This window comes from Genypterus blacodes, unplaced genomic scaffold, assembly GCF_046128005.1.
Source record: "Genypterus blacodes isolate CSIRO-AG114 ecotype Tasmania unplaced genomic scaffold, CSIRO-AGI_Gbla_v1 ptg000053l_1, whole genome shotgun sequence".
NCBI classification, from domain to species: domain Eukaryota; kingdom Metazoa; phylum Chordata; class Actinopteri; order Ophidiiformes; family Ophidiidae; genus Genypterus; species Genypterus blacodes.
This window is the reverse complement of record NW_027466865.1, coordinates 5960741-5977540: the sequence shown is the minus strand read 5'-3', so window position 1 is coordinate 5977540 and position 16800 is coordinate 5960741. Positions and strand designations below refer to the sequence as shown.

At 45.2% G+C, this 16800-nt stretch overlaps 1 protein-coding gene across 1 annotated transcript; it reads right to left on the bottom strand.

Annotated features, from left to right (window-relative positions):
* Positions 1-4043: 4043 nt before the first annotated feature.
* Positions 4044-15625, bottom strand: mlxip (MLX interacting protein). The gene is made up of 17 exons (XM_076150794.1): positions 15027-15625; positions 13809-13915; positions 13056-13141; positions 12592-12681; positions 12448-12489; positions 11677-11917; positions 11441-11530; positions 11172-11266; positions 9767-10307; positions 8736-8842; positions 8417-8522; positions 8184-8299; positions 7985-8092; positions 7619-7746; positions 7386-7509; positions 6958-7087; positions 4044-5842 (listed from the first exon to the last, which is right to left on the bottom strand). The coding sequence occupies exons 1-17, from the start codon at positions 15347-15349 to the stop codon at positions 5733-5735; spliced, it is 2544 nt and encodes an 847-aa protein (XP_076006909.1). The 5' UTR covers positions 15350-15625; the 3' UTR covers positions 4044-5732.
* Positions 15626-16800: the final 1175 nt, after the last annotated feature.

The following is a 16800-nucleotide window of genomic DNA, read 5'->3' as shown; positions in this document are numbered from 1 at the left end:
CCTAAGAAGCCGATCCGTTGAGGAAGGACTCACCCAGCTGCCTTGTCCACAGGGGAAGTCGCTTAGACAGAGGCGGCGAAGCTGCTTTTCAAGCACAGCGGACAGAGGACAGTCCATGGCTGTCCGCACTGACGATTGGACAAATGGAAGAGAAATGTCTGCAGAGGAATTTTAGTTTGTTAAGAAAAGGAGCCTAGGTCGTTGGTGGTCAGTCTCCTGGCAACAGCTGTAACCTGACACTGTGTGTGTGTGTGTGTGTGTGTGTGTGTGTGTGTGTGTGTGTGTGTGTGTGTGTGTGTGTGTGTGTGTGTGTGTGAAACCTCTTTTCACACACACATATTAATTTGCTTATTCATTCAATAAGCAAATGAATACAATGGAAAATCCAAATTCTACAAGTAAATAAATAAAGCAATAAAGTGACAATTTCAGATTTTATTTTTGCTTTGGTAACAGCAAAACACAAATAAGAAGGAGAGAAAATTGGTCAGGGTGAAGGTTACAGTTTGACATCATGTTGTGTTTACAGAAATGGAAAGAAAGTTTAACATTTGACGTAGGAGGGTTTGGCATCTCAATGTTGTCGTCTACTATTAGCTAGTTAAAATGAAAGCAAGATCATATTGTACAAACATGACATGGCAACCTAGATTCACTCCTAGATTCACCCCCTCATGAAACACAGGAAACAAGACGCAAGCAGTTTGAGGTCGAGATCATTCCAGCCGTCACCAGAATGTGTGTCAATCACAGTTTGACAGGTGCCGACGCAAACACCATGCTTAAACGTCTTCAATGCAGCGGTTTAATCCCTGGAAGGACACTCTCATACCTCCGTCTAGGCTGAACTAGTCAAAGCATGAGCACAGTGAATCAAAGAGTTCTGCAGTGACATTCTTCCCCTGTGTTTGACACAATAAAACTTCCCTCAAAGCTTCACAAACACACAAAAGAGGGTCAGCTTGTGGTTTGTAGTTTGAACGGGGGATGTTGTGAGCGGTGAGGGAACGCTGCTAAACACTGTGCCGCTCTCAAGTACACAGCTACACAGAGTCAGATCAGCTTCACGAAAAAAACGTCCCAACCAGCTGATCGACCTAATAAAGCTGCCATCAGTCACCTTTTCCACATTTCTGTGCGTGTGTTCTGGGCTTTTGTAACAAGAGGGCGCTTCGGGGACGTATGGTTGGTATCGCACTCGCCTAACCACATTAAACAATGCTGTGGTCAACAGAGCTCTGCGTTGTCAAAATAGACACATTTACGATCTAGATGATTGAGTCGATAATGCCCTGCAGGCGTCATCAACCAACACAGGTCATGGTTAAAAAAAAATCCCATCTTTCGATATAAGTATGTGGCAGTTTAGGAGTCTTCATAATTCACCGCCTACAAACACAAACCGCAGAATGTCTCCTGGTAAAGGTAAGCTAAGCGAAATCGGTTGCGCTCCTCTATTTGCTCTGTTTGCTTTGTGGATGTGGACTTTTTTGGAGTGATGTCATGTTAAGCTCCTTCATCACGTCACTGACGGGGCTGATGTATTTGCAGAGCTCCTGTTTTCCTGCGTTGTGATGGTGCAGCTCTCCCTCGCAGCGTGCCGAGCGATCTGCCTGCGGCCGCCGACGCTTCAGGCTTACTTGCATCTGCCTTACAAAGACTTACTGCAGGCAGAAAATGAATATGTAAGTACACACACACACACACACACACACACACACACACACACACACACACACACACACACACACACACACACACACACACACACACACACACACACACACACACACACACACACACACACACACACACACACGTCCACAGTGACTTGTAGGGGAATCTTGCTTTTGCTGCCGAACCAGTCCACAACACAGGAGGCCTCAAAAACAGCATGTTTGTTTGGTGTAAGACTTTAAAACGATGTTGTTACTCTGTAATCATTAACACGCATCATCGCCCTTCACTGTTGTAGATGACGAAGCTGAACAGAACTCAGGAACCTAAAGGACTGAAGCTGATGGAGGGAATCACCGTGCCGACCATCAACACAACGGAAGACGTCCTCCAGGCCTCCATCTGTGCCATCAACCGGCACCTGGAAGATCTCAACAAATGCATCGAGCGGTTCATCCAAAAGCCCAACCACGTGCAGGAAAACCTCAAGCAATTCCACGGGAATTTTAAGGATGCTTTCCCACCGACATGTGCGACGCAAAACAGCACCGGCCCGCACACACACTTGGATGAATACCAGGAGAAAATCATGGGTTTCCAGATCTTTCGCTCTGTCCGCCTGTGGGTGGAAGGTTTCAGAAGAACAAGCCAAATACACTGCATCTAACATCATCAGTCATCAATCTGTTTATTTATACTCCTCAATTTTTATTTATACTTAAATGTATTTATTCTAAATTATACTCAATCACCTCTCTTATCTGTGACTGCATCGTTCATCCATGTGTCATGTTTGGAACAGCTGCAATAAAGTCCATTTAACATTCATTCAGTGTCACCTTCACTTATTTTCACAGCAGATACACAGAATTAAGTTGAAACGCTTTACATTAAGAAACGAATCTATGAAGAAACCTGTTTGGCCTGCAACTGCAGCTGGTAGTGTGATCCGAGGTTGCAGTGATTGATAACATGTGTAACACTTTGTGTGGTGATACTGCAGGAAGCATTACTCTCTGCTGTCATTTAATGAGTGTGAAGAGGCGGCTTGCAGATTGTTATCTACAGAAACTTCATAAAATGGAATGCTGAGTGCTTCGAGGCAAAATCACCGATCCTCTTCAACCGAGTCTGACCTTCCTCCTTCAGCTGAAACAGAGCGTCCTCCACCTCTCCCGTCATGGCACTCAGTACCGGTAAGCCAGTGTGACCCAGAGTGCAACTGTTGCTCTACCGTGCCAGGGCGTCAAATATTGATGTGTGTGTGTGTGTGTGTGTGTGTGTGTGTGTGTGTGTGTGTGTGTGTGTGTGTGTGTGTGTGTGTGTGTGTGTGTGTGTGTCTTTCCTGTCTGTGCTGCAGGTCTCCTCTTCCTGTGCCTCCTCATTGCTCCAGCAGCCGGCGGACCCCTTTCAAATGGAACGAGTGGGGCCCTGAACGCAGCGCTGCAGCAGATGTTGACGGCAATCCAAACCACTGTGGAACATTTGGTGAATTTCAGAGTTCAGACTTTCAGCAGAATTTCATTTTATTTTCTCCTATTCTTTCATTTGAGTCTAACAAATAACAGCTGTCACTATCGTGGGTCTCACTCCGCCCAGTCAACTTCATACTCACATTCCTGCCGAGGAGGTGGAGTCACAGCAGTCAGGATCGTATTGACCTTCAGACTCCCTGGGTCACCTGTCACCCTGCTTCACCCTGCTTCACCCTTGATGTGAGCGTCTCCTGACCTTGCTAATGTCTCTGCAGGACAAAGCGCTCCCAGTTGGCGGCTGCTCGTCCACGCAGACGGCAGAGCTGGACGAGCTCCTGCAGAGGCCTCTCACCCAGCGCCTCTCTGCTTTCCGCTGCCGCCTGATGAAGATGTCCACGCTGGCCCCGGACCTGTCGTCTCAGCTACTGAACATCTGTCAGCACAGCCAGACGGTGGAGAGACAGGCGGGTGGCCAGGTGGCGGCCGAGGCCTGCAGCCTGCCCGGCTTTGACCAGCACATGGACAGATATCTGTACGTCAGGTGTTTGCTGCAGCGGCTTCAGACGCCTGCAGCGCTCGACTCAACCGTGTGAAGAATGAATATTGGTTGTTTCAAATTATTTAATCAGATAGTATTTTTGGCAATTCAATTCACATTTTTTGTATTATTCAACAACTGAAATGTTTTTTTATTTGGAGCAAGTAATTGTTGTATGTGTGTTAAATGTGGGAAAGTTAACTTATTCTACAAATTGATTAGCAAACATTGACTTATCATCATCTTTGATAAGTATTTATACAAATAAATGTATTTAAAAAAGGGAATTGTTTCTTTTGTTGTGATCCAGACTCCTCCTCTAAAACGTGTTGAAGAAAAGAGAAACACTCAGATGAAGCATAAGAAAATATCTTTACTTCTCAACACAAAATAAAATACAATACCAAACCAGTTTGCAAATCAAATCTGCAAAGCTGAAATTGTATAGAATTCAAATCAAACCTCCAGGTGCCCATAGAAACAGGACACACAGTTTGGAGAAGCAACTTGACTTTTACATAAACACTTGACGTCACAAGTGAAACACGGGAATTTCAGTCATAAATTAAAAACATTCTTCCTGATTCACTTAAACTTCTCTTACCACAAACTATTCAGGCAACACAGTGTATATAGCTTAAAAGTGTTCAATCTTACTATTGGCTGAAGAACTTTTCCTTGAATAAACTTTCAGCAATAAAATTATTTTCACCCATCAGAAGTGTGTAACCTCTTCCAAACAGACACACAAATGGCTGCGCATTCGTCACACTTCAAACAAAACCGCCGCTATTTAAACTTCCGCTCCTGTAAATCTCAAAGTAAACACGGTTGTTCTGCAGAAAGAACACCAGCCGACTAAATTCATTCAAGCCGCCAGCTACGCAGAAGACGATGGAGAAGGCAAACCCTACGGGCGACACGTATTTGTCCGACCCGGCTTTGATGAACGGCACACAGTCTGAACAGACACACAGCACCAGGCCCGTGTCTTAAGCCCTTTGATGGGACGACACGTCAAATGTGAACCCAAACGTCTCACACACACAGAGTGGACGGGACACACACTGGTGCGTGACTCCTCTCTCATATGGCTTCTGATTGTTTCACTGACGGGCGGCGGCGTCTCTCCGTCCGTCAGTGATCATGTAAAAAGCACAAATCGCGCACACACACACACACACACACACACACACACACACACACACACACACACACACACACACACACACACACACACACACACACACACACACACACAGTTCCTGCTGAAAAGGACCCTGACTTGTTTTTTTGTTCATAGTTGACAGTGAAGCGTCAGCAGAGGCGCTCAGCAGTGCAGCCCTGAGTGAGAGCGACACGGAGGAGAGAGGAAAGCTCAGACTGCATCCAGCTCAGCTCCTGTAACACTGTGCGTGTGGACTTGAGAAGAGATAGAAAGTCTCTATTGCTATTTCAGCTGCGAGTACCTAGAAACGAGCGAGGTGTGACGCAGAAAACAAAATAATCAGCGTGGAGGGAGAGATTCACCCGAGAGAGTCACCGGCCATTCAGGATCCATCGTCTCTACAGTTTCAGAGCCGCAAAAGGAACACAAATCCTATCTCTAAACAGTTGTAACAAATCCTGCATTCATCTCTCCTCCGTGAGAAAACAAGCATTGCGTCCAAACACGTCATACATTCCACACAACACACAACCCATTCATATTTCCCTTCTTTTAAAAACACAGTGTTGTTGGGGTTTGTTTTTTTTTTGCATTAGAAAAGTAAATTCTGTCAGTAAATACACGTCGTCGTTCTAAAAAGCGATCCAGCAGCTCAGCCTTCCCGTCTGCAGTGGCATCCTTGCTCCAGCGTGATTAAAAAGCTCATGTCTTGTGTGGAAGACGCGTGGACTGACCTTGTTTGAATCGCTGCAAGGTAAACAAAGTCATGATATGTCACTGTTCGCTGTCCCGTTCAGAATACGTCGCCTCCTCTTCATAGCGACGCCGCTGTGTCTGATAAAGTCTCAGAGATCCCGGGGGGGGTGGGGGGGTCTCAGGGATTGTGGGCGTGCGTGACGGCCTGGATGGCTTCCTCGGGCAGCAGGGACGGGTCGGTGAGAATGGACGTGGTTGTGCTTAGCTGACGAAGGGTACTCAACACCACTGAAAGACAAGGAAGCGATATTCATTTAGCCAGAACATGGGAGATCTTGAATTCGGCGGCAACAAACGTAAAACATTCTGTATGCAACATTTTGTGACAATTCAACTTAAATTGGGGCGTGGCCTATTTAAACAGATGCAGTAGATCTTTGACTCTATGACTTGGGGTTCCAAAGCTTTAAGCCACAACAGCAGTGACGTGTTCAAATGCACAAATCGAACTTTAACTTTAGGTGCGTTTGGGCCGAGTCTTAGGCGGGTTACACTGCACACATCTGTACAGACAGATTTACTAAGCGTGACACACAGACACACAGGATTCCTATTCTAGTTGCTTCTTGATTCTGTCAGGAAAGCAACACTTCAGGGCCTTTGGGTTTGGAAAGATGACGTTTAGCGACATTCCACAGCTTTCAGCACCAGGGACAGCGCTGGTGACAATAGCCGCCATGCTAACAATCTAGAGCCGCTGTGAAGCTTACACACACACACAGCTTCACACACACAGCTTGAACAAAGACTGTACAGTGTAGACGCAGCTTTCCTAACACCATCATATTCATTTCAATAAGTGGCAGTGTCTTTTGTAAGCACCATAGTGTGATTTTAATTTGACTGATTAATTGTTAAGCCCTAAATCCAAAACATGCTTTTCAGGCATTTAGCCAAAAATGACACTAGAAAACATGATGGAACTGCAAATGTCTTGCTCTGACTGAGGGGGGATTCGGACAAAGAGGGATGACATCATTAAGACTGTTTTGGAATTCGGAGGCGTCGGGTTGCATCATTATTTTTCTGCAGCATCGCCGCGTTGACCTTCAGCAAGCCGCTAATCTGGATGAAAGATGATCTTTGCTGTTGATAATTACGTATTAAGTAATAGGTCTTAGTAAGTAAAGTAAAAGGTCTCAGTAAGTATGACGACATCTATTTTTAAATGATCAATGTAATCAGATCGTAGTAATGCTTTCTGCATTATCATGGTTTTAAAGGGAAGGAAAAGAAAACAGATGGTAGAAGGGCGATAGTAGCTGTAGTGAACGTCAGCAGAATATGGTGAGAGGTGTGTGTGTGTGTGTGTGTGTGTGTGTGTGTGTGTGTGTGTGTCTTACTCGGTCTGAGCACTGGAAGGGAGCAGTGCTGTTCCAGCCATTGCAGCGTGGTCTGACACAGCTCAGCTTTACTCGAGGTCGACACCATTCCGTTGAATGATTCAAAGAGAGGCTTGATAATGATGCTAAACTATAAATGAGCGAGGGTCAAGGGTCAACAACACCACACAAAACCCTCTGGTGACTGAAGAGCCACCTCTGAACTTCACTGCTGCAGCTGTTTGCTTTAGAACTTTGTGCTTCCTCTGACATGTGCCTAAGTTTGAAATGATAAAATATACAATGATGAAATCCAACAGGAATAGTTTCAGCTCACTAAACCAGCTGCTTCTCCACTGTGCTTCAGAAATCACAAATCCAAAACAGAATATGTCATGTTTATGCTACATTCATACACTTCATCATATATAGAGAGCGCTGAAGGATACAATCCAGAACTTCCAGTTTTGCAGGGTGCGACTTTTCACGTAGCCATCAAACTTCTCTCTCATATGGTCAAATCGATGGCGTGTGATAGGAACCCCTGTGGCAGGAAGCTGCTCCTGACACACGCTGTGGTGAAGCAGTGACATAAGAGAAACAGTTAAAAGAAGACGAGATAAGTGGCTGTTCAGCTCCTATGAGTCAGAGGAGCATTGAGACAGAAGATGAGCAAAGGTACTTTATAGAGGTGTTGAGCTCCTCGATCTCCTCACGTAGTCTCTTGGCCTCTTCCTGCATCTGCTGCCTTTCCAGCTGGAGCTTCCCAATGTGGTCCACTGTCTTCTGCAGTGTGACCGCATTACTAATCTACACAGCACACACACACACACACACACACACACAACAATGGAGAAAACAAACTTAAAACTGGCAACCAACCAAAGACCTGCTGATGCATGAGGGTGTTTTGACACAGAGGAGCATTTGGCTTTGATGCTGTGCAGTCACAGATATAAACCTTCTAGAACTTAAGCATACATTCAAAAACATTCCCCTCATTGACTAAGACTTTGACCTTAGTTATTAGTTACTTTTCCAGACTTACATTTGACTGGGACTTGAGAGTTGGGACCAGGTTGGAGAGTGTCTTGAAGCCAATGTTTATGTTGAAGCGTCTCTTCTGCTCAGCAGATATGTGGGTCACCCTTCGACTCTATCGCACAACCACAGACCACACATTACACCAGACCCCACTAAGAGTTACACAGGGCTGATACATTTAGAAGGCTTACACAAATACACACCTGGCCCGGCTCATTCTTTGTCAGAGATGTGCTGCTGCTGCTGAGGGGTGACTGGGGACTGGGGACTTGATCTGAGCCACACGGTGAGCCTTGACCCGACCCTGGCTGACTGTGCACTGGAAAACAAAAATAAGAATTAATAATGTATTAATTCATTTAATTAATACATATAATGATTAAACAAGTTGTGAATTTGGAGTTTAACTTGTTATCTAAGGTGATTAAAGGCTTACCAACACTGGAAGAAGGCGTCTGCTTTTTGCCGCTGCCAGAATAAGTCTCTTCTTTGGGGACAATCGGCTGAGGAGACTTCTGAGACACAACGTGAAATCCAGGTGCCTGTGAGACACAAAGAAGAGCGAGCGCAAAAGAAATAAGGGGCGGTGAACTCTAGAATCACTTGAGAGCACTCGTTCACAACCACTGAGTTTCACATCAGAACCCAGAATGTTGTGGTGCAGCACATTTTCTTTTGGCCTTTCAATTATGTCAAAAATCTCAGAAGCAAATGACGAAGCGGTCAGTATGGCAAAGACTCGGCTGAAAGCGTACCGCTGCGAGGTGAGAGGAAGCAATGACCACTCCCGTGTTGGGGATGACGTCTGCTTGGAGAGCGGTCGGCGTGACGATCACAGCGTTGGCGTGACCTGGGAAAGGGGCTGAGAGAGAGAGAAGGAGCACCGTCAAGTTCCGTTCAGCTTACGGGAACGCAAGAGGGACAACCAATACAGCTGAGGTAAACACACCCCGCACACGGCTCCTCATCCTGATATTACAGTCCCAGTTTGATTCGACTCAGATCTTTTTGATCTATGACAACTATTTGAATTTGATTAATTATTACCTTTCAATATCTTCACTACAAACTTTGAGTTGATAATGAGTGTTGCTATGGAAGAATCAGAGCAGAATATGCATTTGATTGCAGCAGATAATAATAATAATAATACTTATGCAATAATATCTAAAACACTGATTGTGTGGTTGTTGCTGTTATTGTGTTTATTTACTGTAATCTCAATGGAACACAACGGGAAGCCTGCAGAGGGAGCCTTCAGCCAAATGAACTTCCTCACTATCATCACTGGTGCGCACTATAATGACTCAGAAGTGAATAGTGACTGTTTGGCGTGTGGTTTGAACCGTGTGGGACTAAAACCAAAACAGTTTGAGCGCCATCTGTTGGTGGAAACTTGACAGCAACAGTTGCACAGCCATAACAGCAACGCTAAAGCAATCATTTCTCCAAACACTCATTGGGCCTCATTCGTCCATTGTTTTTCCCTTCTTTCCTGGAGGAATACAAAAAACATAAGTTAAGTCCAGGTCTGACTTGTGAAACGTGTATGCGACACCCGATTAGATCTTTTAGATGAAGCCCGCCCAGTCTTACATTGATTGTGCGTTCTGGTCAATCCGTGATTTCAGGCGTATCAAAAGAACCTTCGTCCCATTACCAACGTTTTGAATGAATCCCAGAAATGTCGTGAATTTGTTTACACACAGGATAATAGGATGAAATTCATTTGTGCGCACGGTTGATGAATGAGGTCCACTGCATTCATCTGGGGAAAGCAACGCACCTGTGAGGATGATCTGAGAGGAGGGGATGGCGTTGGCAGGGGCGATCCTTTGCACTGGGCGGTTCTTGTTGGCACTGGATGACTGAATGGGCCGAGGCAGGGCGAACGTCCGAGAGGTCTGTACCGGGGTGGCGGGCGGCAGCTGGGGATGTAGTTGGGACGGCGCGGGCGGAGGTTGTGCCGTCACGGCTCTGTACTTTGAGCCGTGGTCGAAGGTGGTGACGGCGTCGCCGGGTGTGACGGCGGGGGAGGCCGTGTGTGTGATCACAGATGCTACGGCTGCATCCATGCCTGAGGAATTGTCCAAGGGGGGTGGGACCAGTGTGTCCTGACCCGGGAGACACTGTGCCAAAGGCTCGCTGGATAAAGATGGAGATGAGGACACTGCTGGGTCGCTGGGCTCCGTCTGCACAGGGAAGAGAGGCATGTAGTTTTGCACGTAGGAAGCACCGTCGTCGCCAACGCTTGTTTCATCAGTCTGACGAGACATGGGGGCGGCGATGTGGTCGGCCGGGAGGTGCATGGAGGACATTAGCTGGGTCTAGCAGGGGACGACAGAACAAAACAAACGTGATACAGGAGAGGAAGCAGTCTGCACGGGGGCAAAGTTCACTTTATTATAACCTTAATCTAAGAGAGGAATTTTGTCAACAACTGGCAAAAAACGTCAGAGGTCGATGAACACAGCGGACACAAACAAATAAAGATGCATGATTTAATATTCATACCTGAAAGCAACTCATATCTTCTTTTGTTTACTTCAATGGGAGTGTGTGAGCGTACAGAGGCACTGTAGCAGTCCTGTAACAGTTTGCTGTGGCCTGCCCCCTGTTGGCCAACGCTGTTTAAGCCTCACAAAGACCATCTTCTCTTACAATATTCTGCATATATGCTGCACATGATTTATACAGGGAGAATATTTTCCACTGTAAGTGAATATTGAGCAGAATAGAACAAAGACAAAACATTCAGTCTTTATAAAAGTTTGTATTTTTTGGCTTAATGTCAGTACAACTGTTTGTTTTCCTCTCTCTTTCTACACACTGGACTCTTCTCTTTATCAGGACTCACACATCTGGCTGACCTTGACTGGCGCAACAACAGTCCGACTTTATCTACACTATTGTGTGAGCGAGCGCCTCTGTCCGTCTGCAGAATTCCCTCTGCGCTCTGATTCCTTTTAACTGTAAAACGCTTTGAGCAGCATTTTGTGCCTGAAAGGTGCTTTAAGTACTTTGTTATTAGTATTTATTATATTATTATTATTGTTACAGAGATTCTTCTTGCAAATAATAAGACAGAAACAGTTCAATCTTCATCGCCCCTACTTGAGGCATATCCAGGGAAAGCAGTCTGGTGGTGTTGGGGTGTGTGTTAGGGACTAAGCCATTGGGTTGGTGTTTACCTGTGACTGAGAGCTGCTGCTTGGTAGAGGGGTGACAGATGGTGCAGTGGGAGAGACAGAGGAGAAGACGTGCTGACGGAGGCTGTGAAATAAGTCTGGAACAAGAGTCTCTATGTTAGCTAGAGGTTAGTAACACCACACTACTTTCTCAAGCGTTAGGCTAAGCCAACTGCTGTAGCAGAGTTACTAGAACATGTGCGCTTGGTCCCTACAAAGTGTGCACCATTAGTGTGTGCCATACTACTGTAGCTACAAAGCTTTACTGCTACCTTGCAGTGGATCAAAGGAGTCCATGAAGTCCAGGTTGGGTTGTAAGGGGATCAGACCTGGTTGGATCATGTCAGCATTCCCTGCATGAGCTGTGGAAGGTAAAGAGGCAGAGATACTAGGGAGGGCAGGAGGAAAACACGCCGACATGTTTTAAATCTCAAGAACAGACATGTGTGGCAATATTCTACATTTTACTTGGAAGTCTGTTTAGTCATAAAATCAATGGTTGTCTCACCAATCTCCCTTGGATTGGGCCAGGCTATGGGATAGTGCGAGGGCAGCGTGGAAAACAAGGTGTCTGAAAGCTCCGACATCAGGACGTCCATGTCAAACAGGGACTCCATCTCCATGGGGGACGGCGTGTCATTGTGCTTACGGGGCAGACGGCGTGCGGCACTCTCTTCATCCTGGTAAAAGGAGACACGGAGCATCTCTGGAGAGACTTCCCCAAACAGTGACAACTGCTCCTCCGGCCCCTTGGAGAGTTCAAAATGCAACCAGCAAGCCAGTTAATGACACAACGCATGCAGTGCTGAGTGTAGCATGAAAGAACACACAGAGCCTCAATCTACACACTACATGCACTCATCACACACACACATAACACTAACTTCTTTTATATTGCAAACAACTACAAGCTTTATAGCCAAAAGTATGTGGACACCTACATGAGCTCATTGGACATCCCCTTCCAAAACAGTGGGAACAAATATAGAGATGCCCAACTTTACAGCAGGCAGTACGCTTTCCTGTAGGTAATGTTCTTCAGTATGATTCTACTGCCAATGTCTGACTGAGGAGACTGCATGGATACAGTATGAACTTCAGTTTATGCTCCTGGTAGCAAAGGGTGTGGTTGAAAAACATTTGGCCTTGTATTGAATGTCTATAAAAGTAACCTTGTTAGCATTTGTTAACAGTTCATCCAGATGTGGCTTTATTAGAATGGTGCAGGAGTTAAGAAGACTTTGGTACATTTAGCACAATGTAATATCACTTTACATACCTTAAGCAAACTTGACAGATCATCATCCTTGTGTTGCTGCAGCTATAGAAGAAAAACCGACAAACATGATACATCTAAGAAAAACCCTGACGCAATATAAGTACAGTATATTATAACATTATAACATATTGCACAATACGGTACCCTTTTCTTGAAGTATGTTCTCCACTTGTGATATTCTCTAATGACGACTTCAATTCTTCTTTTCCAGCATTTTCCCTCAGTGGGGACAGCCTACAGAGGAAGAGCCAGATGATGAATAAGCAGCATCAGAGCCACAGCATGCAGGATGATGCAGGTGGAAACACACACAGCAGCAGAGTGGAAGGAAGGAAACACCGGGCGAGCAACGTGGAATTCAATGTCAAGTCAAGTCAAGTTCATTTCTACAGCCCATTATCACACGCAATGTCGCAGAGGGCTTTAAAGGCCCGCAACATCAGGAAACTCCTGCCCCGGCCCAAAGCTCTCTAGGAAGACGAGGAAAAAGTCTGTTAAAAACCTAAATGTATAAAGAAAAGGGGGGGAAACAACAGGATGGCAGCTTAAGTCTGTGCTGCTGTACACGACATTCAGACTATCATTCAGAAACATTTCCACATCTGTACCTCTGATGAACGATGGACCTCTGGGTCAATATTTCCTTCGAGGGGAGTCACAAAGTGGCAGACAGGATTCTCTCTTCTCTCCACATCTGGAGGCAAGAAAAAAAACAAGCACTCTTTTATCTTTAGCCAGACGTTACCTTCAGCTCACCCTGCAAAGTTTAGATCCCTATTCAGACCTTTGCCGTTCCTCCTTCTATTCATTTGTAAATGTTCAGAGATCCTGTGATAACCATCTGTTGTGTGTTTGCTTACAACACTAACAGTCAAACCTTAGCGTGTAACTGGTGATAAAAGGTGTGTTTATTATGGGGATATAAATGAGAGCTGGTGGAAGTCCTGATGGCACGTTCACGCGCCCCTGTAATAGCACATTTATGGTGTACGCTTAAAGCTATGTGTAAGGTTCTGATGGAGAGGAGATATAAATTGTGTTTGACATTTATACTTGAACAGACAGATGTATGCATGCTGAGGACTGAGAGAGCTTTGTAAATCTCTGTTAGGTGGGTTCTGGGCTCACAAACAATGTATCAGGCACTGGAGCTAATTTCCCCCCTCAGTAGATACCTGACACGCTGTAGCCAGGCAGATTTCCATTCACTTTCCATTCATAAAAAAGAAGATTCCTAAGCATTTCCATAGCCAGGTTTCTCTTATAATTGACAAATTCACCAGCACCGAAAACACAAAGCAGCCAAACAAACCAGTCATTTCAGTTGTAGGGTGTGGATAACGACGACAAATAACTCTTACACTGCATGTACCAGGCTCTCCAAATGGCGTTGTTCAGACGGATCTTGTCTCTCCAAAGCAGTTTCAGGCCTTTAAAGTTCTTCCATTTAGGCGATACTAATTTACCACTGGAAAGGGAAAAGTAACGAAAAGAGGTCATTAGGTTTGTGGTGTTCCATTTCACAAACACATACACAGAGTCTGTAACAGTCCAACCAACATACTGTCTCAATGTTTACGCCTATGTGCTTTGAAATAAAACGTGTATTTTGAAACCACTACACGCAAACACACACACACACACACAGCACAGTAATGTCCATTAATTTCCATGTTGTTGCCGTATTACTGCAACTTACTGTGGACGATGAATGACAACAGCAGAGCGGAGCAGTGCGGTGCAGCGGTGCCCCTCTGCTCTATAAATAGTCTGCCTGAGTCTGTCAGTATGCTGTTTGCAAAGTCACAGGGAATCCTCAGAGAGCAGCTGGCTCAGTATCAACACTACGGCAGCCAGAAACAGAACTGTGGGTAATATGAACCCAGAACTTTTGTTATGACTAACCTCTTCACGTCAACTGCAGCTAAAACCTTGCTGGGAAATTGTTTTAGTGAATACGATCACATGCTGCGGCAGACCTTTAGTTGTGACACAAGTTTAAGTTTCCTTGTCTGTATTTTCAAGTCACTGGGCTGCTTTATGTAATCTGAAGAATGATACAGTGTGGTAAACTAAGTCTGACATACAAGCCACAATGAGGCAGTGGTTAGGCTTGTTGAGGTCCTGGGCTTGAATCCTGGTCCTTTCTTTCTTGGAGCTGAGTGTAACTCCATAGATGTGATTCAATAGAGTCACAAACCAAAATATGCAGTGACTCACAATCCTTCCAAACCCAGTACAGTAACAACAAATCTCTTCCTTTCATAAGCACTGAAAGCAGATACAAAACTGTGCTGATAGTTCGTATTCTGTCTCTGGGTGTCAGGGACAACATGTCCTACTGGTCAAACAGGACGCTGAATATAACATCAAATGTGAGGAAGTCAGATACAGCGCACACTCGTGACTACAGCGGTGTGTGTGTCCCATGCTTGACGTTTGTTTCGTGCTGAGCAAACTGGACACAGAGAAGGGAAGGGTGCGTTTAAGACCAAGGTGTGTCAGCTGGTGGTGGAAGTGGAAGCTCCCATTGAAGAAGAAGAAGAGAAACTATGGTGATCACGTCTAACATGACTTACCTGTACGCAAGCGTCATGCACTCGAACAGTTTGGTGAGTGACGCGTCTATGGAGAGGTGCGACCTGCTCGTCTTTCCAAAGTGATACGTCTGGCACGTTTGTTTGTTGACAGTGTCAAAGTCGTAGCCTTTCTTCGGGGGGTGCTCCCAGTGGAGCGAGGACACCATGAAGTGTCCGCTGTGGATGACCAGAGACTCCCGGTCGTCCGCTCTCTTAGGCCCCAAGTGAGGCCCCTCCGCGTCCGAGTCGTCATCCTGTTCCTGCTTTTCACTCATCGACGGGCCACGATACTTGTGTCTTGAAGATATCTCTCTATTAGCCATGTTTACCAATCAGAGAAATGGCTAACGCTAGCCAACAAGCTAGGGCAGGAAAAGTCCCCCTTTCATGAGGCTTGTCCGCGGAGCTGGGGAAGTCGGTTGAAGTTGGTTATTCGTAAAGTTGGTCGCCTTCGAGCCGCTGACACATTGTTCTGGCTTCAAACATTTTTAACGCGGACTACTGGAAATAAGCGACTCTGGTTTACTTGTTGCTATACAGTTGTTTAGTTGACGTTAGCCAGAGACCAGCTGACAAAAAAAAGTCCTCAGTGTTCTCGTTATGCGAAGCAGGAAGTTCCTGTGTCCAGAAGATCGCTGATTGGTCAAAGTTAGAGCTCCACCCTCCCGGAGAGCGAATGACAATTAATCAATGTTACATTCGTTTGCTGTTGGAAACTGGGAAAATGCACACCAACGGCTGAAACATTCTTATTAACAAGTCTTAAAGTCGGAATATTTGATGCTAAAAGGGTTTACCAGCCGTGAGTTATAACTGGACCCTTTCACTGTGTGGGTTTGGAGATAATAGCAATCACGCCTATACATCGATATATAAATTAATTAACTTTTAAAATACGACGCGTTTCTGTTGTTGATCTCACAGATCATGCAATCCATGTCATACTTCTATTTTTTTGTTTAAATCAAAGAACAAAAGCAGTATTACGGTCTTTTGCACTTTAATGTTTACACTTCCGTGTTTCGGCAGTTTTTCTGTAGAGGACTCAAACGCAGCACATGATAACAACATTGGAATTGCAGCGAGAAGTTGCTGATGCTGATCTACAGCACGCTTTGGATGAAATGTTTTATTATTATTAACAGTAGTTGCACATACTAATGTAATTTTTTCACCCAAAATACAGCAATGCAGCAAATGTGTTTTATGGTAGTATATCTATACATTTCAATTTGAACACAAAAAGAACAGTCTCAGCTAAATATTAGAAGTGCGCAGTTGAGTGCAAACCTTCAGTAATACTGGACAAGCCTGGACGACATTTCCCTTGTTGTTAAATAACAATACATTTGTCTTGTCCTTGCATAGAATGAATCAGGACATGCACATGCACAGGCACAGGAACCCACAACCCGTCTTGGGGGTAATAATTACATCATCCCCCGCCTTAGAGCTGCTGTAATAACTGCATTATTCTCATGGATTTTCATAGATCATCCAACCACAGGTAGCAACAAAATCAGTATTAGTCCTAGCGTCCTGCTCTCCTCCTCCTCTTCGTCCTCGTCCTCTGGTTCCTTCTCCTTTTCTGGCTCCTCCTTGATCGCCTCCTCCGTCCCCTCCGTTTTGGCTCCTTCTTATCAGAATCTTCCTTAATCTGCACCACTTTCTTGAAACCTTCCTCAAAGTAATTCAAATTCTCCCCCCTTTCCTCCTCTTCCTTGAGCTTCTTCTCATTTCTATCCAAGTTAGACTCCTCCTGCACACCCTTCCC